The 26,628-nt window shown below is 37.6% G+C and overlaps 1 protein-coding gene across 1 annotated transcript in view; it reads right to left on the reverse strand.

Annotated features, from left to right (window-relative positions):
• The window catches only part of RBM41 (RNA binding motif protein 41), a 51,851-nt gene extending 25,923 nt beyond the window's left edge, over nucleotides 1-25,928 (reverse strand). The window contains exons 1-4 of the mRNA XM_031675489.2: nucleotides 25,896-25,928; nucleotides 22,570-22,686; nucleotides 21,799-21,991; nucleotides 21,304-21,508 (exon numbers count right to left, since the gene is read on the reverse strand). Coding sequence (XP_031531349.1) covers nucleotides 21,304-21,508; nucleotides 21,799-21,991; nucleotides 22,570-22,686; nucleotides 25,896-25,903 — 523 coding nt within the window. The 5' untranslated portion in view covers nucleotides 25,904-25,928. The remainder of the gene's footprint in view (nucleotides 1-21,303; nucleotides 21,509-21,798; nucleotides 21,992-22,569; nucleotides 22,687-25,895) is intronic.
• Nucleotides 25,929-26,628: the final 700 nt, after the last annotated feature.

The following is a 26,628-nucleotide window of genomic DNA, read 5'->3' on the forward strand; positions in this document are numbered from 1 at the left end:
CGGTAATAAACACATGAAAAAGTACCAAGATTATTTGTTATTACAGAAATTCTCATTAAAACTACAATGAGATATCAGTATACATGCACAAGAATAGGTGAATAAAAAATATGCAACAACAAGTGTTGGCAAGGATGTAGAAAAGTAGGAATGATCAGACATCACTGATGAGAAAGTAAGATGGTGCATCCACATTGGAAAACAGTTTCACAGTTCCTCAAAAGGCCATACATAGAGTTATCAAATGACCCAGAAATTCTACTCACTCAAGAGAAATGAAAACATAGCTACACAAAAACTTGGACATGTATGTTTATAGCATTATTCACAATAGCCCCAAAGTGGAAATAACCTAATGTCATTATGTGGTGAAGGAATAAAGAAAATATGGTATACCTATATAATGGAAAATTATTTAGTAATAAAAAGGAATGAATTGCTGATACATGCTACAACATGAACAAATGTCAAAAACATTATGTTACCTGATAGAAGCAAAATTTTAAAGATCACATATTATAATATTTCATTTATATGACATATCTAATAATGACAAATTTATACTGACAGAAGTTTTGGAGTAGAAATGGGAGTGATTTACCACAAATGGGCTCAAGGGAATTTTGCAGAGTGATGGAAATGTTCCAAAATTGGATGTAGTAATGATTGTAAAATTCAATAAATTTACTAGAAAAGCACCTAACTGAACACAAGAGGTGAATTTCATCCTATGTAAGTTACATATCTCAATAAATCTGTTCAAAAATTAAGAAAGAAACTATTCAGTTTCACAAAACATTAGAAGAAATAGAAAACAAACATACTGAAAGACATTAAAGAACAATTAAATGAATAAAAAGATATACCATATTTTAATTTGAAGATTCATATTATAAACATGTCAATTGTCCTTAATTGATCTACTTGATGGACTGTCAATCAAATTAACATAGAGAGAGAGAGTGAGTGTGCGTGTGTGTGTGTCTGTATGTGGAACTTGAGAAGCTGACTCTGAAATTTCCATGGAAAAGCAAAGTGTCAAAAGTAGACAAAATCCTTTTGAAGAAGAATAAGGTGGAAGGATTTGTTCTCCCACTGTACTAGATATCAAGGCTAAAAAGCTAAACTGTGTGCTATTGATTCTGTAACAGTCAAAAACATCACAGGATCAAAAGAACCCAGAAGAACACCCATGCACGTATGAATACCTGATATATGCCAGAGCTAGCAGGACAATAACAATGCAGGGGTCACATTTTCAATACATGGGTATCGGTATAGAGGGTTATCTATGTGGAAAAAAAATAAGAAAGTGGAATCCTTACTTCACATCATATACATAAATCAATTCCAGGTGTATTAAAGACTTAAAGACTTGAAAGGAAAAAATAAAACTTTTAAAATAAAGAACAGTATCTTCCTGAGCTCACTTAGGGAAGGATTTATAAATCAAGCACAAAAAAGCACTAAGTAGAATGGAAAAATCAATATATTTTACTAGATAAAAATAAAGAACTTTTATTCATCAAAAAATACCATAAAGGCAGGGAAATGATAAGCAACAGAATGGGAATAGACATTTTCAACACATATAACCAACAAAGAGCAAGTATCCACAATGATAAAGAACTTGTACAAATTTGTAAGAAATGCATGTAAGATTAGAGATGAAATTTGGAGACAGAATATTCATGATATACAACCACAACACTTTTCTAGCCCTCTCTTCTCCATAGCAGTACTGAAGGTAAGTAGTAATCACTGAGATCTGCCATATCCTAGGGCTTTGGGGCTGAACTATTACTTTGATATATACTAAAGTGATCTCTGAAACAAGACTGTATCTGGACATAGATACAAGCAGATGGAAAGACATTCAGACAGGAAACAGACATTTCTACATTTGCTAAATGGTCAAAAGAACTGAATAGCCATTTCACAAAGGAGGCTATCCAAATGCTCAATAAATGTCTGAGAAGATTTCCAACGTCATTAGATATCAATAAAATAAAATAAAAATCACAAAGAAAAAAACAACATAGACCTGTACTTCTGAAAAACATCAATGTCCTGAATGACAGACAGACAGACACATACACAAAAGACTGGGGAATTGTTTGTTCTAAAGCAAACTAAATATAATGTGATCCCTGATTGCATCCTGGATTTAAAATTTAGAAATCTAATTACAAGCTGTATATTAGATAATATTATAATAGTATAACAATGTTCAATACTTTAGGAGTGATCAATAATACTGTGATTACATAGGAGAATGTTCGTGTTCTTAGGAAATGAAGTATTTAGAAGTAAAATCTGTAAATGTCTGAAACTGACTTTCAAATAGCTTAGCAATAAACAAACCACACATATACACACACATACAACATTCTCATGTAGGCAAAGAAAGACATTAAGCAAATGTGGCACCAACAATTGTGAAATGTAGGTGAAGGGTATGGATGTACTATTCTTCCAATTTTTATCCATGTTTAAATTTTTTCAAAATAGAAGGTTGAGGAAAATAACACTTTACTAAAGATCAAGAAAATAAAAAGTAATATAAATGAATATCAATGATTAAGAAAGGGGAAAAAGAATACAATGAATTATAAGTAATTTATCAGATTAGCATCTGACAATACCAGTGTGGACAAGGATATGGAGCAGCATGAACCCTCACACATGGTTGGTGGAATTTTAACTTGGGACAATCCCTTCAGAAAAGAGCTTACATCTATTAAAGCTGAAGATGTATGAACTCTTCACCCTTCAATTCCACTCCTAGATATATATACTCTGAGAAACTCCTGCACACGTATCCCAGGATAAATGCACAAGAATGACCACAGTAGCAGCACTGATACTTATACCCCCATAAAAGGAAACAACTCACATGTCTGACCTCCGTAGAATAGATAAAATATTGGTATGTTCAGATAAAGGAATACAATACTGCAATGAAGATGAATTAACTATGGCTACACATTGCAATATGGATGAATCACAAATATAATGTTAAGTGGAAAAGAAAGACCCAACAGAATACATATAGTACAATTCATTGATATAGTACTTAAAAACTGGCAAAACTGAATACTGTTTACTGCTGGATGTATGAGTTGTAAAAATATAAAGACATGCATAGAAATTATTACCACAAGCCAGGATAGTGGTTATATCTGATGGGCAGGGGGTTGTGATTTCTAAAGGGCATACAGGGACTTCTGGAGTATCAGCAACGTTTGATTTCTGGATCTGACTGAACTTATGTGTTAAGCACTCTTTGCCTTGATCCATTTCATTATCCCTTCCAAATTCATGCTCATCTGGAACCTCAGAATGTAATCTTATTTGGAAATAGGGTATTTGCATATTTAATTAGTTAAGATGAGGTCATAATGGATTAGAATAGGCCCTAAATCCAATGACTGGGGTCTTTTTAAGAAGGCCATTGTGAAGACAGAGAGACACAGAAGAAGAATATCATATGATGATAGGAGCAGAATTGGAGTGAAGCATTTACACACCAAGGATTGCCAGCAATCACTAGGTAGGAGAGAGGCATGGAATAGGTTCGCCTTCACAGCCTCCAGAACTGTGGAAGAATAAATTTCTGTTGTTTTAAGCCATCCAGTTTGTGGCATCTTGTAACAAAAGCTCTAGGAAACTAATACCTAAAGCTGTGGAAGTGGCTTTGGAATTGGGTAATGGGTAGAGGCTGGAAGACTTTTTGAGGTGCCTGATAGCAAAGGCTAGTTACCTGGAAGAGACTGTTGATAGAAATATGGATGTTAATAGTGGTTCTGGTGAGTGCTTAGAAGAAAGTAAAGAGGACATTAGAGAAAGCTTCTATCATCTTAGAGAATACATATATCATCAAGAACAAAATTTTGCTAGATATATGAATATTAAAAGTGCTTCTGGTAAGGTCTTAGAAGGAAATGATGAACATGTTATTGGACACTATAAGAAACGTGATCATTGCCATAAAGTGGCAGAAACTTGGCTGAATTGAGTTCTGCTGTTGGGTGGAAAGTATAATATAAATGATGAACTTGGATATTTAGCTGAGATTTTTAAACAAAGTGTGGAGGATGCAATGCAGTCTGGTTTCCCAGTGATGTTTATAATAAAATGAGAGAGGAGAGAGATAAATTGAGGGAGGATCTGTTTAAAAAGGAACCAGCACTTGATGATCTGGAGAATTCTCAGCCTGTCTAGATAGTGTGCTCTGGAAAAAGGGCCAATGGTGTGGCTGGACAAACTTTCATGGAAGAGACTAGGTATGCGACTCATGTATCCAATAAACCATCTCAGCAGAAACCAGGAACAGAAGAGCAGAGGAGGGGTTATCCAGAAAGGATCTGTGGAGAACCCTCATATCTAACACGTGGATCTCCTAACATACACAAGAGACTGACAAGATTTTTAAGGACTTTATACCAGCAGAAACAGTGCCAGCCTGGTGTACAAGTAACAGAGACATAGTAAAATGAAGGAAGGTAAAATGAAACCACAAATGCAAAAAGCCAGAGAGGGTGGGGCTGTGGCTGCTCTGGTAGGCTTAGATGGTGGGGCTATCCCAGAAGGTGCAGAGAGCAAGGTTACCCCTGGGGGCCAGAGAACAGAGCATTAAGCCCAGAGCATTACTCTTAGGCCTTGAAACCTAAAGGAATTTGCCCGGCTGGGCTGCTAACTTCCTTTAGACCAGTAACCCCTTTATTCCTTCTTTTTCGCCCTTTCAGAATGGGAATGCCTGCCCTGTGCCCATCTCACCATTGTATTTTGGAAGCAGACAACTTGTCTAGTTTCATAGGTCTCTGGACAGAGAAGAATTTTGCCTTAGAATGGAACATCCAGAGCCTCATTGACCCTGATTTAGATGCTTTAGATAATGAGATTTTGGACTTTGTGAGTTGACATTTAGATGAGATTTGGGACTTAGACCACACTGAAATAGGTTAAGATTCTAGGGGATGTTGTGACAGGATATATATTTTGCAGGTGAGACATGAATTTGTGGAGAGGGCTAATTATACTGGGTTGAATAGCATACCTTCAAAATTCTTGCCCATCCAGAGCCTCTAAATGTGACTTTATTTGGAATAGGGTCTTTGCAGATGTAATTAGTTAAGATGAGGTCATACTGGATTAGGGCGGGCCCTAAATCTAAAGACTAGTGTCCTTATAAGAAGGTTATACGAAGACACAGAGACATAGACACACAGAAAGACTTAAGTGATGACAGAGGCAGAGATTGGAATGATGCACCTACAACACCAAGGAATGCTGGAGATCACCAGAAGCTAGAAGAGACAAGGAAGGATATTCTTCTAGAACCTTCGGAAAGAGCATGGCCCTGCCAACACCTTGATTTCAGACTTCCAGCTACCGTGAGAGGACAAATTTCTGTTGTCCTAAGCCATTAGATTTGTAGTTATTTGTTACAGCAGCAATAGAAAAATAATGCAATAATTTTGGAAAACTCTTGTAAGAAATTTTTCTTTGTAGACAGAAGGAAAACTTATTGATATACACAGTATGAATGAATCTCAGAAACATTATGCTGAGTTAAAGAAGCCTTACACAAAGAATGCATAGTGTATGGTTTTAGTTTTGTGGAGTTCTAGAACAGACAAAACTAATCTATAGTGGAAATAAATCAAAACACAAGTTGCCTCTAGGAGAGTGGAGTGGGAATTATTGAGAAGTATGATGGAACCTTCTGAGGTGATGGTAATCTTCCATGTGTTAATAAGGGTTAAGTTATTCAGATTCAGTGGTGTGCTGAACATGGTCCAATGATTGTGTGCATCTCTTCCCAACTTCATGTTCAGTGATAACATTTTGGTAGCTTGAAACTGGCCATGGTGGGAATATGTACATCATGAAAACTGGCACATAATACAAATCAGAGTCTTTTTTCTGTTAAACATTTACCAAACCATCACTACAAAGATGTATACATTGGTCAAAAGTAAGCAAGTGAATACTTAAGATTATGCATTCACTGTATGCAAATTTTACATCAAAAGAAAAAAAAAGTAAATATTTAATTCTAGTTAACAATATGCATACTGAAATATTTAGGGAGACATGTATTTACATTGGCAATCTATTTAAGATACATCAATAAAGTAAGATGGTTTGATAGATGGATACAGGGATAGACAGATGTGATAAAGTAAAATATTAATGGTAGAATCTAGCCATTGATGTAATGGGTGTTTATGATAAAATTCTTTCAAATTTTCTGTGTGTTTACAAATTTTCATTAAATATTAAAAAATGCTTTCCCATTTGGATACCAAAAAACTATTAACATATGTACTTAATCTTATCTTTTTAGGACTTAATTTTTATATTTCATTTTTTCAACCACTGCTACTTATTATGGTATATAGTGAAGGGGGAGAATATAAACATTGTTTGTTCAAGTAGCTAAACAACTGAAGGGCATTTTTTGTTTTTATCATTTTTTAAAGAGTTCATGGTAGGAGTATGTACACCATGGAAACTGGTAAATGGTGCAAATCATGTTAAAATCTTGAAAGGAAAGGAACAATATTGGGGATAACTGACTGAGGTCCCTGGGGAGATGAGGGGGATAAGATCCAGCACAGAGGTATAAAGACTAACCTTAGGCAGGAAGGATATCCCTAGCACTGAATTGAGATGGAAGAAAATGAGAGCTGGGATATGGAAGTTAGCAGAGAGTCAAGCAGAAAGTGGATGAAGGTTCTTATTGATGGCAGTGTTTCCTTTGAAACACGAAAGAAGACTATCTGCTAAAAATAATGAAGCAGTAGGACAGGAAAGAGTAATGAAGATCCAAAATAGCATTTATAAGGAATGAAATAGAGAGCTGACCAGGGACTAAGAGATAGATTGCTGAACAACGAAGAAGGCTCTAGACAATACCAGGGGAGATGAGAAGTTTGTAGAGGCACTAATCAACAAAATTATATGATTTTTCTCTAGTAGTGCTCATGCAGAAATAAAGAAGACAACTGGTTGGACTGATTCAGGGTTGAGGATTTACTGGATGGGCATGGTACACAGACAAGGAAGCAAGGAGAATGATTCAGTGGCAAGAACTTGGGTAAATAATGGATGATAGAGTCTGAGATGTAGAAGAAGAGACAGGAAGGGGATGACAGATTGGGAGAAAATAAAAAGGTCAAGGAACTGGAGATTTCAACAGGGTTGAAGAAATGGTATAATGGGTGTAATAGAGTTGTGAGAGCCAGAAGGATAAGAGAAAGGTTGTGGTCAAGAATAGAATACTGCAGTTTAAGATTTCAGAGGAAGTATATTTCCAGAGATAATATATGCTGTTTTCCCACTGATTTAAGGTTAGAAAATGGGATATGTATTACACACACCAAAAAAGTTATCTCAAGATATAGTAAAATCATGCTTAACAAACTAAAAAATCTTTTCAAATCACATATACAAATGCCACGACCAAGAGTACAGACTTTCATGTAAGAACGGACCTAGATTTAAGTTCCAGCATGGCCACTCAATAACTGACCTTGAGAAAGTCACTTATCCTCTCAGAAGCTCAATTTCATTATCTGTAATACTGCCACTATCTTGTAGGGCTATTGGAAGGTTTAAATGAGTTAATATGCAAAATACTTAGAACAGGGACTAGCACAAATAAGCCCTCAAAAATTATTAGCTGTTAGGAATCTGGTTTCTGGGTAAGATGAAGTAAGCACACACTTCACCCTGCCTTTCCCACTGAATACAGCTATAAAACCTAGAGAGAATGCATGGAGCATGTGAAGATGGTGAAAAGTACATAGTAACAGGTGGAATAGGGAAGAAACTTAGAATCTGAGATAACAAAATCTCATTCCCAGGCATGGCATGACCAAATTGCTGAAAAGTAAAGAGTTAAAAAAAAATAGAAGAATAAAGAGAAAAAGTTTTTAAAATCCTTTCATTTATGGTTAATTGATTTTCCACAAAAGTACCAAGACAGTTTAACTGGGAAAGGATCATCTTTTCAACTAGAAGTGGCAGGACTATTGGATATCCATATGTAAAGAGATTAATGCAACCCTAACCTTACACTGTATGTGTAATTCAGAAGTTAATTCAAAATGGTTCATAGACTAGATGTATGAGCTAAAGCCATAAATCTTCTAGAATACACATGAGAAAAATCTTTGTGATCCTGAGTTAGAAAGAAATTTTAGCTACAGGACCAAAAGCACAAGTCATAAAAAATTAGACTTCATCAATATCACAAACTCTGAAGCTTCAGAAAATGCCATTAAGAGAGGTGATGTCAGTGAAAATGGCAGAGTAAGAACCTCTTAGAATTCTTTCTCCATAAAAGCAATGAGAACACTGGCAGAAACTGTCGGAATCAACTTTTTCAGAATTCTGGAAATTAACCAAAGTTTGCAGCAATCTGGGAAATATTTATTAAAGAAAATAGCTGAATCTCAGTAAGAATAATAAATTTTGTGACATTTTAACTTGCCCTTTTTTCATCCTTTTCTCCTGGGTCTGTGGTAACCTTGAAAACCAACAACTTCAAATCACAGTGAAAGGTCCACTTATATGCAGGCTTTTTTCCCCACTAAATATATATTCTACTACAGGATCTGCAGTTGGTTGAATGTGTGGATGTGGAACCCTGGAAATGGAGGGCTGACATAAAGTTACACAGGGATTTTCAACTGCTTAGAGGGTCAGTACTCCTAATCCTCGTGTTGTTCAAGGGTCAAGTGTATTTGCAAACCATATATCTGATAAGGAGTTAGTATCCAAAACACATAGGGAACTTCTACAACTCAATGGCATAAGAACAAAATCTGACTGAAAAATGGACAAAGTATATGAATAGACAGTTCTCCACAGAAGACATACAATTGGCCAACAGGTATATGAAAAGGTGCTCAGCATCACGAATTATCAGGGAAATGCAAATCAAAACCACAATGAACTATCAATTCACAACAGTTAGGATGGCTATTATCAAATAAACAAAAGATAACAAATGTTGGTGAGGATCTGGAAAAACTGGAACCCTTGTACACTTTTGGTGGGAATGTAAAATGGTATTACTGCTACTGAAAATAGTATGAAGGTTCCACAAAACAGTAAAAAAAGAAATACTTTATGATAAAGCAATCCAACTGCTGAATATTTATCCAAAAGAACTGAAATCACACATATAGAAGCAGAGAGCATAATGGTTATTGCCAAGGGAAAAGGGAAAATGGGGAGTTACTACTCAATGATTATAAAGTTTCAGTTATACAAAATGACTGTTTCAGAGATCAACAACATTGTGCCCACAGTTAACAATACTGTATTGCACACTTAAAATTTTAAGAGTGTAAGTCTCATGTTATATTCTTACCACAATTAAAAAAGAAAGAAAGAAAAATATTTTTCCCAGGAAAGTTAGGGTCTGAGAAGTCACTAATCTCCAATTCTGGCTGATGTTTAGGCTCTGATGTTGAAGCAGGAAGTGAAGTCTAAGACAAAGCTGTAAACTGCATTAAAGGAGTGACCCAACACACACATACACACACACAGCCCCTTGGCAAAGCTGGTGGACTTCTTGGTTCAAGATACTTAAGGAAAACTCTCTACAATCATTAGTGCACCACTATGGTAACTGGACAGAGACTTCAGTGGCTTTATAGGACAAAGCTTCAAAATTGACAGAATTGGTCCAGGACCGTCACTAAACAAACAAATACCAACAACAACAAACCCTGGGTGGGGAGGGGTTGATTGATTTTCAAAGTTGTCACATAATATTATTTTAAATGTCTAATTTCAACAACAAAAAAATCACTAGATTGTTATGGACTGAATATTTGTGTCCCCCCCCTCAAATTCATATGTTGAATCCCCAGCCCTCAATGAGATAGTAATAGAAGGTGGAGATGTTTGGGTAGTAATTAGAATTAGATGGGGTTCCAAGGGTAGAACCCTCATGAATGGAATTAGTGCCCTTAAGTGTCATCGGAGAGCTTGCTTCCTTTCTCTGCTCTCTGCCATGTGAGGATCCAACATGAAATCAGTAGTCTGCAACCTGGAAGAGGGGTCTCATCAGAACCTGATCATGCTAGAACTCTTGATCTCAGATTTCCAGCCTCTAGAACTGTGGGAAGTAAATATCTGTTGTTTATAAGTCACCAAGTTTATGATACTCTGTAATAGCAGCCTGAGATGAGTAAGACAAAGACACTGAAAATAAATAAACAAGCAAGCAAGTAAACAAACAAACCATGAAAGTATGGTCCATACACAGGAAAAAAGAAAAAGTTGATAGAAATTCCCCTAAGGAAGCACACTGGGCTTCTCAGAAAAAAACTTTAAACCAGCTATCACACATTATTCAAACAATTAAAAGAAAACCATGTATAAAGAACTAAAAGAATATTTCAGAATACCTTATCAAGTAGAGGATAAAAATAAGGATAGAAATTATAATAGGAGAGAGAAGCAAGATGGCGGAGTAGAAGGACGCTTATAGCTCACCCTCTCCCATGAATACACCAAAACTCACATCTACATACGGACCTACTCAGCCAACCAGAGGACCTGTCGAACTGTGACACAACATCACCCTCTTTGAAAGACAAAGATGCCAAAAATCTGGTAAGAGAAAAGGGAAAAAGAAAGAAGAAAAAGCAAAACAGTGCAGGACCGATCCCACGGGGAGGGAGCGGCAAAGAAGGACTGGTGCTCGTTCACTGGGTCTCCCCTCTCCAATGGAGAGGCCAGTGGGACAGAAAGGGAGCCTCCGAGGCTCAGATCTGCACTGAGCACCCCTTGACCAACAGAACCAAGTTAAACGGGTACAAAGGGTCCCCGCGACACCCAGTCCAAGACACGAGCCAGCAGCTGGGGCCAGGACAGGCCACCTGAGCCAGGAGGAGGACTGGGGCGGCTGCACTGAGGCAGCCCCAGGGGACTTCAGGGTGCTGTGTGCCGTGACTGGGAGGGGATATGGAGCAGAACAACCTCGGTCCCCCATAAATTGCAAAAAAAGCAAAGCAACACAGCTGGTGTGCCCTGGGGGAGAGGCACCATAGCCTTTGTCTCAGACCTGCGCCGCCATTACTGGCTCTTCTCTTGAGAGGCGGGGCGCAGCCACAGCCGCCATATCCTCCTATGTGCAGCACCCAGGTTGGGGCGAGGCTGAGACCTGAATCCATACCCTGGGGGCTCTGCAATATCCTAGGCAGGACTGAGACTTGTTTACAGACCAAGGCAGATAGGATCTTTCTGCCCTGACACCTCAGAGAACTCGTACCACGAAGAGAAACAAGGAGCTGAGATTTGGCACAGAGCGGGGGGGGCTGTTCCATGGTCTTCCCCAAGCCCGCCTTTGGAGCGCCGACCCGAGGTGGAGCTGGCAGCTGCACAGAGCAGGGGAGTGACCAGCGCCAGGAGAGGGCAGGTGGCAACCCACCTTCCTGGCAGGAATGCAGCACCTGACCGTGGTGCCGGGAGGGGGCGCGATTCACCCACCTGCCTCACCTGAGTGCAGTATCTGACTGTGGCACTGGGAGGGGGAGTGACCCGCCTGCCCACCTTTAAGAGCTCCGCATGTGACCCAGTGTTGGGAGGGGGTGTGATCTGCTAGCCAACAGCCACTGGGAGCAGCACAGACAGAGGGCCTCTGGAAACAGCAAGCTGAGTTTGTGAAACAGGGCAAAGACACAAAGACCTCTCGATAAAATCATTAAGAGCACACTGTCTCCAGGAGAACTAGATAACTGATACTCCTTAAGCCACAGCACCAGAAAGATATGAGCAATATGAAGAAGCAGAGGAACCACTCCCAATTAAAAGAACAGGAGAAATCCCCTAAAGTACAATCAAGGAAATAGACATTGATGGCCTACTAGATCAAGATTTCAAAAAAGGAGTGATCAAAGTACTGAAGGAACTAAAAGAAATAGTGTTTAGAGATATAAAATATGTCAAAAATGAAATACAAGCTATAAAGAAGAACCAAGTAGAATTAGTAAACTCATTTGCTGAGATGAGAGCTGATGTAAAGGCTGTACAAAGCAGGTTAGATAATGCAGGGGAACAAATAAGTGACCTAGAAGACAGGACACCAGAAAGCACCCAATCAGAACAGCTGAGAGAAAAACAAATAAAAAACAATGAAAACAATATAAGGGACCTATGGGATAATATAAAGCATGCCAATCTACGCATAATAGGGGTTCCAGAAGGGGAAGAAAGTTCTTTCTTTCAAAGGGGATTGAAAAGATCTTTGAAGAAATCATGACTGAAAACTTCCCAAACTTAAAGAAGGAATCAGATATCCAAGTACAGGAGGCTCAGAGGGTCCCAAACAGACTCACATCAAGACACATCGTAATCAAGATGGCCAGAGTCAAGGATAAAGAAATGATCCTAAAGGCAGCAAGAGAAAAACAAAGAGTGCGTTACAAGGGAACCCCCATAAGGCTCTCAGCTGATTTCTCTACACAAACACTACAGGCCAGGAGGGAGTGGCAAGATCTATTCAAAGTCCTGAATGAAAAAAAGATGCAGCCTAGGATACTCTATCCAGCAAGGCTATCCTGTAGAATAGAAGGAGAGATAAAGAACTTCACAGACAAGCAAAAACTGAAAGAGTTTAGCAACACTAAACCCATGCTAAAAGAAATATTGACAGATCTACTCTAAATAGAAAAGAAGCAGGATGCTACAAAAATGAGAAGCTCATAACTGGAAAGGAGATAACTACCATGAATTACAAAAAGAATAAACACAAAATTGTAAAAGAAGACATCTAAATCATTAAGAGTGGGAGAGGGAAGCAAGGAAAGCCACTGTAGAAATCAGTATGGAGATTCCTCAAAAGACTAGGAATAGACTTACCCTATGACCCAGGAATCCCGCTCCTGGACATATATCCAGAAGGAACCCTACTTCAAAATGACACCTGCACCCCAATGTTCATAGAAGCACTATTTACAATAGCCAAGACATGGAACCAGCCTAAATGTCCATCAACAGAAGACTGAATAAAGAAGCTGTGGTATATTTATATGATGGAATACTATTCAGCCACAAAAACTGACAACATAATACCATTTGCAGCAACATGGATGTTCCTGGAGACTGTCACTCTAAGTGAAGTAAGCCAGAAAGAGAAAGAAAAATACCATGAGATCACACATATGTGGAATGTAAATAAATAAATAAATACAAAACAGAAACAGACTTGTAGACACAGAATACAAACTTGTGGTTTCCAAGGGGGCAGAGGGTGGGAAGGGACAGACTGGGATTTTAAAATGCAGAATAGATAAACAAGATTATACTGTATAGCACAGGGAAATCTATACAAGATCTTGTGGTAGCTCAGAGCGAAAAAAAAATGTGACAATGAATATATATTTGTTCATGTATAACTGAAAAATTGTGCTCTAAACTAGAATTTGACACAACATTGTAAAATGACTATTACCCAATAGAAAATATAAAAAAAGAAATTATAACAAAGAATCAAATAGAAATTTTAAAGTTGAAAAGTATAATAACTGAAATGAAAAATATACTAGAGGGACTCATCAGAAGATCTGAGTTGAAAGAAGAAAGAATCAGCAAACCTATAGATATGTCAAGTACCTCATCTAAGTAAGATTACTAAATCTAAGGAGCAGAAAGAAAAAAGAATAAAGGAAAAGTAACAGAGCCTCAGGGACCTGTGGGAAACCATCAAGCATACCAACATATGCGTAATGGAATCTCAGAAGGAGAGGAAGGGGTCAAAAGAATATTTGAAGAATTCATGGCTGAAAGCTTTCCTAAATTGATGGAAAACATTAATCTACACATCATAGAAGCTCGACAGACTACAAGATAAACTCGAGAAAAACCTATGTGGGTCTGTCCAAAGAGACACTTAAACATGTCGTCAAACTATCAAAAACAAAAGATGAAGAATGGATCTTGAAAGCAGTGAGGAAGAAGAGGCTCATCATAGACAAGAGGTCCTAAGATTAACAGTTGACTTTTCAACAGAAACTACAAGGGGCCAAAAGGCATTGAGGTGACATATTTGATATACTGAGAGAAAAAGCCTACCAACCAAACATTCAATGTCTAGCAAAAAACTATATTTTTTTAAAAACTAAATGAGAAATTAAGACATCCCAAGGTAAAAATATAAACTGACAAGAGTTCATCGCTAGAAGATCTGCCCTATGAGAAAAACTAGAGGGAGTCCTTCAGACCGAAGTAAATTAACACTAAACAGTAACAAATTCAAACAAAGAAATCACTAGTAAAGTTGACTATAGAGGTAAACATAAAAGACAGTAGAAATGTTTTTGTCTTTGTAACTCTTTTTATTGTTCCATCTGACTTAAAAGATAACTGCATAAAGCAATAATTATAAAACTGTGTTGATAGGCTTACAATCTAGAAAGATGTAATTTGTATGACAATAATAGAAGAACAGAGCTAAACAGGAACAAAGGCTTTGAATATTATTGAAATTAAGTTGGCAGTAATACAAACCAATTTGTTTGAGCTAAGGTGTTAATTATAATCCCCAGGGCAATTACTAAAGGAATAACAAAAATAGTAAAAGAAGCAACAAGTTAATTAAAATGATATACTATAAAAAACCTATTTAACATGAAGGAATAAATGGACTAGCAGAGGAACAAAAAAGATATAAAACATACTGAAAACAAATAGCAAAATGGTAGATGTAAATCCTACCTTATCAACAGACTCCAATTAAATACATTAAATATAAATTAACACTCTACACAATTAGAAGAATGAATTAAAAAAAGAAAATATGATCTAACTATTTGCTGTCTACAAGAGATGCACTTTGGTTATTTTTTAAAGGTTGAAAGTAAAAGGATAGGCAAAGATATTCCACGCAAAAAAGAATCAAAGTAGAACAGGGTAAAAGAAATTTGAGTCTTCTCCCTTTTCCCTTTGTTAAGTCTAGCTAAAGGATTGTGAATTTTGTTGGTCTTTCCACAGAAGCAACTTTTTTAAAAAATTTACTTATTTAAATTTTTTAAAATTGAAGTACAGTCAATTACAATGTGTCAATTTCTGATGTACAACACAATGTCCCAGTCCCATATATACACACATATACCCGTTTTCACATTTTTTCAATTAAAGGTTATTACAAGGACACCATGAACTCTTCTACAAAACAGAACCAACTTTTGATTTTGTTGATCTTTTCTATTTTTTGAATTCTATATTTCATTTACTTTTGCTCTAATTTTTATTTCCTTCCTTAAGCTTTATGTGGGATTAGGTTGTTCTACTTTTTGTAGTTTTTTTCCATCAAACTTTACTTTTTAAAGCAGCTGTAGGTTCACAGCAAAATTGAGGGGAAGTTAAAGAGATTTCCCACATACTCCCCTGTCTGCACATACACTTAGCCTCCATCATTATTAATATCTCTCATTGGAGTAGAGTATTTATTACAACTAATGAACCTACACTTAACACATCATAATTACCCAAAGTCTATAGCTTACATTACCATTTACTTTAGTTATTGTACATTCTATGGGTTTGAACAATTTTTGAAGTTTTTTAAGGTAGAAGTTTTGGTTATCAATTTGATGTTTTTCTTCTCTATTAATATGAGCAATTTACAGTTTTAAACAGCCCCCTAAGTGTTGCTTCTACTGCATTTGTTATGTTTTGTATTTTCTTTTCATTTACCTCAAAGTATTTTCTAATGTCCCTTGTGACTTCTTTTTGATCCCTTGGTTATTCAGTAGAGTGTTGTATAATTTCTGCATATTTGTAAATTTCCTAAATGTCCTTCTATTATCGATTTCTGATTTCATTGCACTGTGAATGGAAGTGGTGAGAATGGACATCCTTATCTTATTCCTGGTATTGGGAGGAAGATTTCAATCTTTCACCACTAATTATGATGTTAATTATTAACACCAATATATGGCCAATTGATTTCTGACAAAAATGCAAAGGCAAGTAAGTGGAGAAAGAATACTCTTCAACAATTGGTACTGAAGTAATTGGACATTCATAGGCACAAAAGTGAACTTTAACATAAACCTCACACCTTATATAAACATTAAGTCAAAATGAATCATAGGGGTAAATGTAAAATAAAGAACTATAAAATTGTTAGAAGAAAATAAAGGAATAAATCTTTTTCCATAATCTGGTGTTAGAGTTCTTAGACATGAAAAAAAGCATGAGTCGTGAAAGAAAAAAATGGATAAACTGGATTCTATCAAAATTTAAAATATTTTCTCTGAAGCAAAAAATTTATACATTGAAAACTACTTAGGAATAAACTTAACCAAAGAGGTGAAAGACTTGTGCACTGAAAATTACAAATGTTGCTGAAAGAAATTAAAGACACAAATAAAAGCAAAGACATTCCGTGTTCATGGATTGAAGACTTAATAGTGCTAAGATGTCAGTACTACGCAAAGTGATCTACAGACTCAAAGCAATCCTATCAAAATCCCAATGATGTTTTTTGCAGAAATAGAAAAATCTATCCTAAAATTCATATGTAATCTCAAGGGACCCAAAGAGTGAAAACAATCTTGAAAAAGAACAAAGTTGGAGGTCTCATACTTTCTGATTTCAAAACTTACTATGAATTTACAGTAGTTAAAACAGTGTGGTGTTGGCATAAATACAGATATATGTGCCACTGAAATAGAATGGAGAGCGTAGAAATATACTCTCTTACTTACAGTCTAATGATTTTCAAAGAGTGTACTAAGACCGTTCAATGGGGAAAGGCAGTCTTTTCAACAAGTAGTACTGGGAAGTCTAGATATGAACATGTGAAAAATGAAGTTGGACCTTTATATCATGTACAAAGTTAACTCAAAATGGATGAAAGATCTAAACATAAGAGCTAAAAGTAAAACTTTCTGAAGATAATACAGGAAAAAAGCTTTATGGCATTAGATTTGGCAATGATTTATTGGATGTAACCCCAAAAGCACAGAGAAGAAAATAAAAATTTGACAAACTGGACTTCATCAAAAACAAAAACTTCTGTTCATCAAAGGACACTATCAACAGAGTAAGAAGGCAACACACAGAATCAGAGAAAATATTTGCAAATCATATATATGATAAGGGATTAATATCCAAAACATATAAAGAATTCCTACAACTCAAGAACAAATAAACAACCCATTTAAAAAATGGGCAAAAGACTTTGACAACCTTGTATATTGCTGGTATGAATTCAGAATAGTATACCCTCTATGGAAAACAGTATGGCAGTTCCTCAAAATATTAAAGACAGAATTACCATATGATCCAGCAATTCCACTTCTGGGTATATATTCAAAAGAATTGAAAGCAGGGACTCAGTTAGTTGTACATCCAGGTTCATAGCAGCATTATTCACAATAGCCAAAAGGTAGGTGTAATACAAGTGTCTAAAGACAGATGAATGGATAAACAAAATGTAGTATATATATATATATACAATGGAATATTCAGTCTTAAAAAGGAAGGAAATTCTGACACATGCTCCAACATGGATGACCTTGAAGATATTATGCTAAGTGAGATAAGCCAGACACAAAAGTACAAATACCATATGATTCGAGTTACATGAGGCACCTAGAGTAGTCAGATTCATGGCGAGAGAAAGCAGAATGGTAGTTGTCAGGGGATGAGGGTGGGGGGAATGGGGAGTTAGTGTTGAGTGGATATAGGGTTTCAGTTTGAGAAGATGAAAAAGTTCTGGAGATGGATGGTGATGATAGATGTAGAACAATGTGAATATACTTAATGGCACAGAACTGTACACTTAAAAAATAGTTAAAATGGTCTATTTTAAATTAGGCATATTTTACCACAATAAAAAAAGCTTGCTCTGCAAAAGACACTGTTAAGAGAATGAAGAGACAGGCTACAGACTGGGATAAAATATTTGCAAATCATATATCCAACAGAGAATTGTGTTTAGAATATATAAAGAATTCTCAAAAGTCATCAGGAAAAATAATTAAGAAACAGCAAAAGATTTGAACAGACACTTCAGCAAACAGGATAGAAGGATGGCAAATAAGCATATGAAAAGATGTTCAATATCATTAGCCATTAAGGAAATGGGGCATATATTCAAAAGAATTGAAAGCAGGGACTTGAACAGATAGTTGTACATCCAGGTTCACAGCAGCATTATTCACAATAGCCAAAAAGTAGAAGTAACACAAGTGTCTAATGACAGATGAATGGATAAACAAATTAAAACTACAATGAGATACCACTTCACAGCTATTAGAATAACTAAAATAAATACCAACAATACCAAACGCTGACAAAGATGTAGAGCAACTGGAACTCTCATACATTGCTGGTGAGAATGCAAAATGGTTCAGCCACTCTGGAAAATGGTTTGGCAGTTTCTTATAAAGTTAAATAAACACTTACCATATGACCCAGTAATCCCACTCCTAGATATTTACCTTAGAGAAATAAAAATTTTATGTTCACACAGAAACCTGTACAAGAATATTCTTATCAGTATTATTCATAATCACCATAACCTGGAAACAGCCCAAATTACTTGAATGGGTGAATGGATAAACAAACTTTGGAACATCCATACAATGGAATGCTACTCAGAAAAATGAATGAACTATTGATACACACAACAACTTGGATGAATCTCAAAGGCATTATGCTGAATGAAAGAAGCCACTTTCAAAAAATTACATATCATATGATTTCATTTATACGACATTCTCTAAAAGACAAAACCACAGTGATGGTGAATAGATCAGTGATTGCCAGAGATTATGGGTGGAATTGGGGGTGACTGTCAACGGATAGTATGATGGAGTTTTAGGGTGATGGATCTGTTCTCTATCCTGATTGTGGTGGTGGGTACATGAATCTACGTGATTTACACGATTTATAATTCACAGAATTGTACACGCCCCCCACAAAAAAACAGGCAATTTTGTTTAAGTTCATTTTCAAAATAAAGTAAAATATTAGCTATTATATCATCATCATCATCATCAATAGGTATACTTTACTGATTAATAAAATATTCATAATTAGTTATAAAATAGGATCTAAATTCATTAAGGTCATTTTATGCTTTGTACAATAACTTAAAGGTATAAAGAAAAAATCAATAACACTAAATGTAAAAGCTTTACAACCTACTAACTCCTCTCTTTAATATTCTGTATTAGGATAATATGCTCCCTGTGGATCATCTCCTGTAAACATTGTCATATACTGAATATGGAATCAAATAAGCACTCAACTTAGAAGTCTGGGACCCTAGGTTACATTCCTAAATCTAACACTGTAAGAAAACTCTCGACTTGCCTTTTGTGCCTAATTTTATCTTCCTCTTCATTGAGGTCATGTACTTGTCTGCACTTGTCTTTTTGTGGTATGCTGTGAAGGTTTAAAGCAAGGAGTTTCAAAGATAGGAAACAGAACAGATTCATACACCACCCACCCACCCCAAATACCAGGTACTGCTTTAAGTGATTTACACGTATTACCTCACTTAATCCTCTTAACAACCCTGTAATATAGCTACTATTAATCTCATTTTACAGATGAAGAAAATGAAGCATAGAGCAGTAGCTCACCCAACATCTTATAGCTAGTAAGTGGGGGATCCAGGATTTTCCCAGCAGTCTGCCTCCAGAGCCCATGTTCTTAATCAGTATGATATGATGTCTCTCCACTAAAGGTTATTCATTTTTTTGCTCATTCCTTCCTTCACCACTGCTCTTCCATGTCTATGGTCTCTCTGTCTCTGCCAAATCATTCATTCGTTCCCTTGGCTTTACCTATCATCTAAGCAAAGGTGATTCCCAGTTCTACGGATCTGGTTCTGCCCTCTCCCCAGAGCTTCACCGCTGTATTTCCTCCTCAGTATCTGCATTTGATGATACTGCCTGTCTCACAAATTCAACACATTTAAAATCAAACTCATCATCTATCCTCAAAATTTCCCCTTAAAGGCTTTCTTAATTTTACCAACTGTTAAGTCACAGCCTTGAAACACCTGGGTTATCTTTAGTGCCTTCCTCTCCACTGACCATCCTCCTTCATTCTCAGTCAACAAGTTTTCCCAATTCTTCTTTTGTAATGTGTCTTACAACCACACCCACTTCTCTTTCCAATTCCATTGCCCTCACCCTAGTCCAGCTCTTCCTGCCAAAATGACTGTAATACCTCCAAAATCATTCTCCCCGATTCCAGTTCTTCCCCTCTTGCATCTTATTTCTTGGCCATCAGATTAATCATTTTCATATATTGCTTTTGCCATGTTACTCTTGGCTCAAAGACCTTTAACCATATCCAAAATAACAAACTAACTCTGTATAGGTCTACACTACCTACCAAATAAAGTTAAAAAATTTTAGCTACCTTTCTAACCTCATCTCTCACAATACCTCCGAGCAGACCATAATGATCATACCATCTGCTACAAGTGAAATGCCTGTCCTTCTTCCAGAAGACTTGGTAGTATGAAAAGAACATTTAAATCTTACCTCCTCTGAGAGGCCTTCTTCAGTCAGGCCAAGGCACAGTGGCCTTTCCCTCCTCTGAACCTCCTAGAGCACTTAACAACTGTATCTAGCATTGTTACTGAAGCTTACATGTTTCCCTTTCCAACCAGACTGCAAATGATACAAAGTCAGGAACCATTTCTTAAACATCTGTGCACCTTCCGCAGTGCCTAGAAAAACTTATCTGTTAAACTCATTTTTTCTAATTAAGACACACGCCATTTACCTACATATTTTGTGCTAATTTATCATTCAGCCTAAAGACCCTTCACAATCTAGCTTCACCTACCCTTCCAGGGCCATCTCCTGTCAGCCCCCACCATGTCCTATACTTCCTGTCACACCGAACTTTTCCTTGTTCCCTAGATGCACCAGGTTCTTTCACAATCCTGTGCCTATTCAGCCACTATCTGTAATGCCCTCTCTCCCTTATTCACCTGACAAATGCCTGTTGATCTGTCGAGACTTGGTACAAATGTCCACTCCTGACCTTCCCAACTAGACTTAGGCGTTCTATGTCCTGTGCTCCCTCAGCATTTTATCCACGTCTCTATAATAGCAATCTCCACGTTGTACTGCAACTAACTATGCACGTATTTGTCTTTCTCATGGGACTATACATTCCTCAAGAGTAGCGAAAGTTCATCTTTCCCCTACTTCCTCCACTAATTCTTCATAGTTGATGCCCTAATGTTAAATCTTTCTGTCAGTGAAAGAACATATCACATCAGTGGCGATCACATACCTTGGTAGTAAAGAGCCTTAAGGAAGGAGTGACGATCAGCTCCCTGAAATAAGGAATTTTCTATTTCCATTTCTCGCCGGGTCAGCTGTTTGCTCTTTGCAAATCTCTGCGGCAGGCAAAGGATGCGCTGACGCTCTGAGATCCTTTCTTCAATATCTTGAAGACGGTTCTGTATTGCTTCAGGGGTTGCTCTAACTCTCGTCCTCTGAAACCAGAGAAATGAGATGGCATATATCACAGAGGACACACCCTGAAAGTGATGATCTGATGCCTTAAATAAGAAAGAAAATGATCAGGGCCCATAAATGATCATTTATAGACATGTTAGCTGAGAAGTCAAGGAACAGCTTCTCTTTTAATGAGGTCCCTATCCTAAAAACCAAAGGAAATTCAGACACAAAGTTCAGTGTTGTGAGAACTCAAAATGAAAAGGTTCTCAGTGCGAAATGAAGAGATCTCACTTTTTATTCTCCAGAAAAAAATTGCCCCACTCACCTTTTCACCTGAAACATGACTCTTCCAGATCAAGATTTCCGTTTCATTGAGCCCTAGTTCCCTGAGAGAAGCAGTCTCCTGGTCCTTCTCATGCAGTGTCTGGAACTGGGACAAAGTCATAGTCCCAGCTGCTTCTTTCCCGAAGGGCTTGTACATAGTACCAGGAGCAAAGCTCTCTTTCTTAGATACACATCTGCAAAACAAACAGGAAGATTGGTTTTTCTACCTGTGAATTCCTACCACAATTCACAGAAATGGGGCTCATCATTAAAAAAAAGCCACAGTGAAACCCATCAGCCAATTTCTCTCTCACGTCCTATTTCTAGGCTGAAGCACCACTGCAATGATATGGGACTCCATCAATAGTCATAGTCCCCTAGAGTCTAAGACTAACAAATGACTGAATCAAATATTTATTTACTGAGCACCTACTACGCATCAGATACTGTGCTAGGTACTGAGGATTTAACAGTAAAAAAGATAAAAGTGGTTTCTGCTTCTGTGGAAGAGAAGCAAGTAAACAGGCAATGATAATACTGGATTATAAGTGCCATGTATGTTAAAGGAAGACACAGGAAAGGTACTTAGCCCAGACTGAGTGGGATACAGGAGGCTTCCTAGAGTAAGAGACACAGAACTGAAACCTTGCCTCATAAACAGAAGTTTGACAAGGAAAGAGGGATGGGAGAGGAGTGTTCCAGCCAGCCTTTAAGAGGCGTCTTTCACCTGGAGCTGAGGGTCTATGATACTGTTTGCAAAATCAATACCTACTCTTCAATGGAGACAGAGGTATCAAGTTGGTGCTGAAGGAGGCTTTTCAGCTGCCTCTCCCCTTCTGTTTCCAGCTCCTCCAAGACATGCTCATCACTCTTCACACAGCTATTTACCCTGGAATAGATACAAGAATATATACAGAAAGCAGAAGAGACAATGAATCTCAAAACAGATTCTACAGATTCTTTAGTCATATTATCTACCACTAGTGACTCCAATTTTTCAAAGATACTTCTCTAACTATTTGGTGGCCTTTATCATTCATTCCACAAACATTTACTGAATACCTGCTCACACACAGTGAATGCACTGTGCGGGGTACTGATGGAGTCAGATATTCAAGACATAGTCCCTATCCTCAAGAAGCTTGCAATTTATTTAGGGAGAGGTAACAGATATGTATGTATGCTGTGCATGTGCTTGCAGAGGTGGGCGGAGAGAGAGACAAAAGGAGGGAGAGGGAGGGAGAAAGAGGAGAAGAAAGATTTAAAGAAGCATATGCCGAATTAGGAGTTCACAGAAGAGATAATTGGGAGGAAGGGTGGTAAATGAACACTTGGGAAAGGTAACTCTTACACTGGCATTTGAAGGATTGGGTGCGATGAAGGAAAGAACAGGGAGAGCAAGCATGAAGAGACAGAAATATGATCTGGGGGATAATGAGAAGTTCAATTTAGCTGGCATTCATGTATGGAAGCATTGGAAGATCATCTTAGAGGGGTAATTAGACTGTGAATGGCCTTAAATACACCAACTCAGAGGCCTGGACCTTAATGTACAGGTATTAGAAAGTAATTTATTAGGCAGTTAAGTGACACAGTACAAGTGATGGTTTAGGAAAATCAATGTGGTTATAATAAGCTTTATGGGTTAGTAAGAAAGAAACCAGAAGAACTAGTTAGAAAATTATTTAAATTTATCAAGCATGAGATGATGAAAATCCAAACCTGAGTGGTAATAGTGGAAAGAGAAAGGCCCTTTGATGGGAGGGGTAAGGGAGAAGTGAAAGATAACCCCAAATTTCAAGCTGTGTAACAGAGAGAATGACAGGACCGACGAAGGAAAGAGGAAGTTCCGGATGGACTAAACGGTTTGGGAAAGAGAAGTCACTATTGTTTCAGCCGTGTTGAGTCAACTACCTATTACAACCGAAACAGCAGCATGAAGTAACAGGAATATATCAAAGACGTATTAAGTCCGAGGTGACAGAATGTGATATTAGCTAAAAGGAAAGTAAGAGATAGGAGGATTGTTCCATAGATGAGAGTCTGAGGCTACACATGGAAAAAGTCTTCAGTCATCTGTGTGGTCAGGATCTGGAGCTGTGAGAGAGGAAAAGATCACCAAAGGAGAGAGTATAGAAACAAAGGTGCACGGACTCATAATATTTTATAGTTTAAGCACTACTGTGTAGAAATCTAGGTATCGCTAATATGAGCTAACTAACTCTGAGTGTAAAGAAATAGCAGGACCACCTGAGTATGCAACAACAGATTATAAAAGACAAAAACAAAATGAGTTAACTCCATGAGGAAAATAAATATTAAATACCTTCCTTAAAAAATAGCCCTTTAAAAAAATAGCTCTTTACTATTGGGGTTATGAGGAGGCCTAGAAGATGTATGTCTTATAATTATAAGCAAGATTCCCATACTCTAGAAAGACTTATACCTACTTTGGGAAAAAAAATTTTAATTGAGTTATAGTCAGTTTACAATGTTGTGTCAATTTCTGGTGTACAGCACAATTCTTCAGTCATCCATGAATATACATATATTCATTTTCATATTCTTTTTCACCGTGAGCTGTATGATATTGAATATATTTCCCTGTGCTATACAGTATAAACTTGTTTATCTATTTTATATTTACCTGTCAGTATCTGCAAATCTCAAACTCCTAGTTTTGAAATATCCAGAAGCCCAGGGTTTTCAAAAATCCCTTTTAAGTATCTTAATTTTAGCTATTATTTAGAATTCTGAAAGTTCTTGCTAAGTTTCAAGTGGCTACGAAATGAAAAAAAACATAGCTAAATACATCAGAACACAAGAATTTCAAAAAGAAATGTAGAGTGAAAAAAGGAAGTCACAGAAAAATTCACACAATATGTGTCCATTTATACAGAGTTGAAAATTGGATAATACTAGCAATATTTTGTTTAGATATAAGTTCATATGTGGTAAAAATATTTTTTTTAAAAAGCAAGGGACTGATTAATGCAAAATTTTGGATAGTGGTCCCCACAGGAAGCACTTAGGGTCAGGCACACAGGGGGCTTCTGACTGGTAATGTTCTATTAATTCTGAATCAATGGTCCTGTTGTATCTGTTGATACAGTATCTATCACACTGATTCAGTTAATGTTCTATTTCTAAATCTTGTAGTGGGTCCAAGTCTATTATTATTCTTTAACTTGTATATATATATTATTTTGCATGTATGAGATAGAGCATAAACGTTTCAAGTCATTTTGAGGCAGGAAAAATCAAACACTTTTTTAAAAGATGCAGAAACTGACAGTGCAGGAGAGCATAATTACTAGGAAGGATTTTAAATGCACCACTCTATTCCAGAGTGATTATTCTACTTCCAGAGTGAATACAAAGCTCACTTAATGTGGACCCTTTAAAAAGGCTTTGTGTACAATCAAGAACTGTGAAGCTCAGGCTTCCAACAATGACCAGACACGTTAAAGCTGCCATTTCTTGCAGAACCAGTAGGGGGAACTGCTAGCAGCAGCGCCTGTCTTTCTATAATAAATGGAACCGGTTTGATACTTTGCTTCTAAATTTGTAGAAACAAAGTATCACTTGCTTACTTTAAGATCCGAATGCGCTCCATGCTCTCGGAGCCCCATCAAGTCCCCTTTCATACACAATACTGCAAATAATTGCGCCCACCCTGAGCCCCTTACTGAGGATAAAGTGGAGGTAGGGCGGGACAGCGAGGAGCTGGCCCAGGCTTCCCCGGCGCTGGCCGGTTTCATCAGTCAGCCAAGACCTTTTTACCCGGGTGGGTCCATCTGAAATAGGAAGAAGCTACAGCATCCATCCAGCTCCCAGGGCTGGCGCCACGGCCTAGGTGCCCATGCCGGGAGGGCATCCCTACGGGGACGGGCAGTGGCGGCGGCCGCCCTTCCTGAACTTCGCCCTACAGGCCTGTCCAGCCCGTCTCCCCTTCTCCCTCCTCCTTTGTCTCCCCGCCCACGCGAAACCGCATCCCCAGAACGAGACACACCCCAAGCCCAAAATATCAAAAACCATCTGAAAAGTTAAAACGTAGAACAGAGCTCCGTTCGCCGCCTGCTCTCAGACAGCCCTTACCTCTTCATGTTTCCACAGGCCCCTAGCTCTAACTTGGGTAAATAGGCCGTGGACTTCAAGTCCCAGAACTCTGCGCGGCCGACTCTAAGGGGATTGTGGTGAAGCGCGGGGCTCTGGGAATTGTAGTCACGCAAAGCTAGAAACCGAGAGTAGGTATTGAGCAACGGTATACTGTAAATTGTCCAAGCATTTCTATTGAATTTCTCATATAGGTTAAAGGCAACACCCAAAATATCCAGCTCATGAGCCTAGGAGTCTCCTTGGACTTCCTGATTATCTCCTTTGGTATCACCAAATCCTGTCCCCCACCCCCTAATTTCCCTGGGAATGTGTCCCTATCAGCCCTGCTTCTGCTTTCAAGGACTTCTTATCCCGCAACCTGCCTACTCGCTGTTTCCAGTTGAGCCTCTGGTCTATTCTCCGCAGTGTAGCCAGAGTGATCAGACACACGTTTGACTACATCACTTGTACTAATGGTTCTCCTCTATCTCCAACAGAGGCTTACAAGACATTGTACTTCCTATCCTGAGAATCAGAAACCCATGTGTATTCAGGCCCCTGAATGTTTTTATTGATAGTTACGGTGAATCAAGAGAGTGGTAGTTTACTGGTTAAGAGAATGGGTTCCTAGTTCCCGGAAATGGAAATACAAATGTCCTTAAATATATGAAAAGAAAGACGTTTAAAAAAAAAAAAGAAAGACGTTTACTCACAAGTGAGATGTAAATTTCAA

This window comes from Vicugna pacos, unplaced genomic scaffold (genome assembly GCF_048564905.1).
Source record: "Vicugna pacos unplaced genomic scaffold, VicPac4 scaffold_76, whole genome shotgun sequence".
Lineage (NCBI taxonomy): Eukaryota > Metazoa > Chordata > Mammalia > Artiodactyla > Camelidae > Vicugna > Vicugna pacos.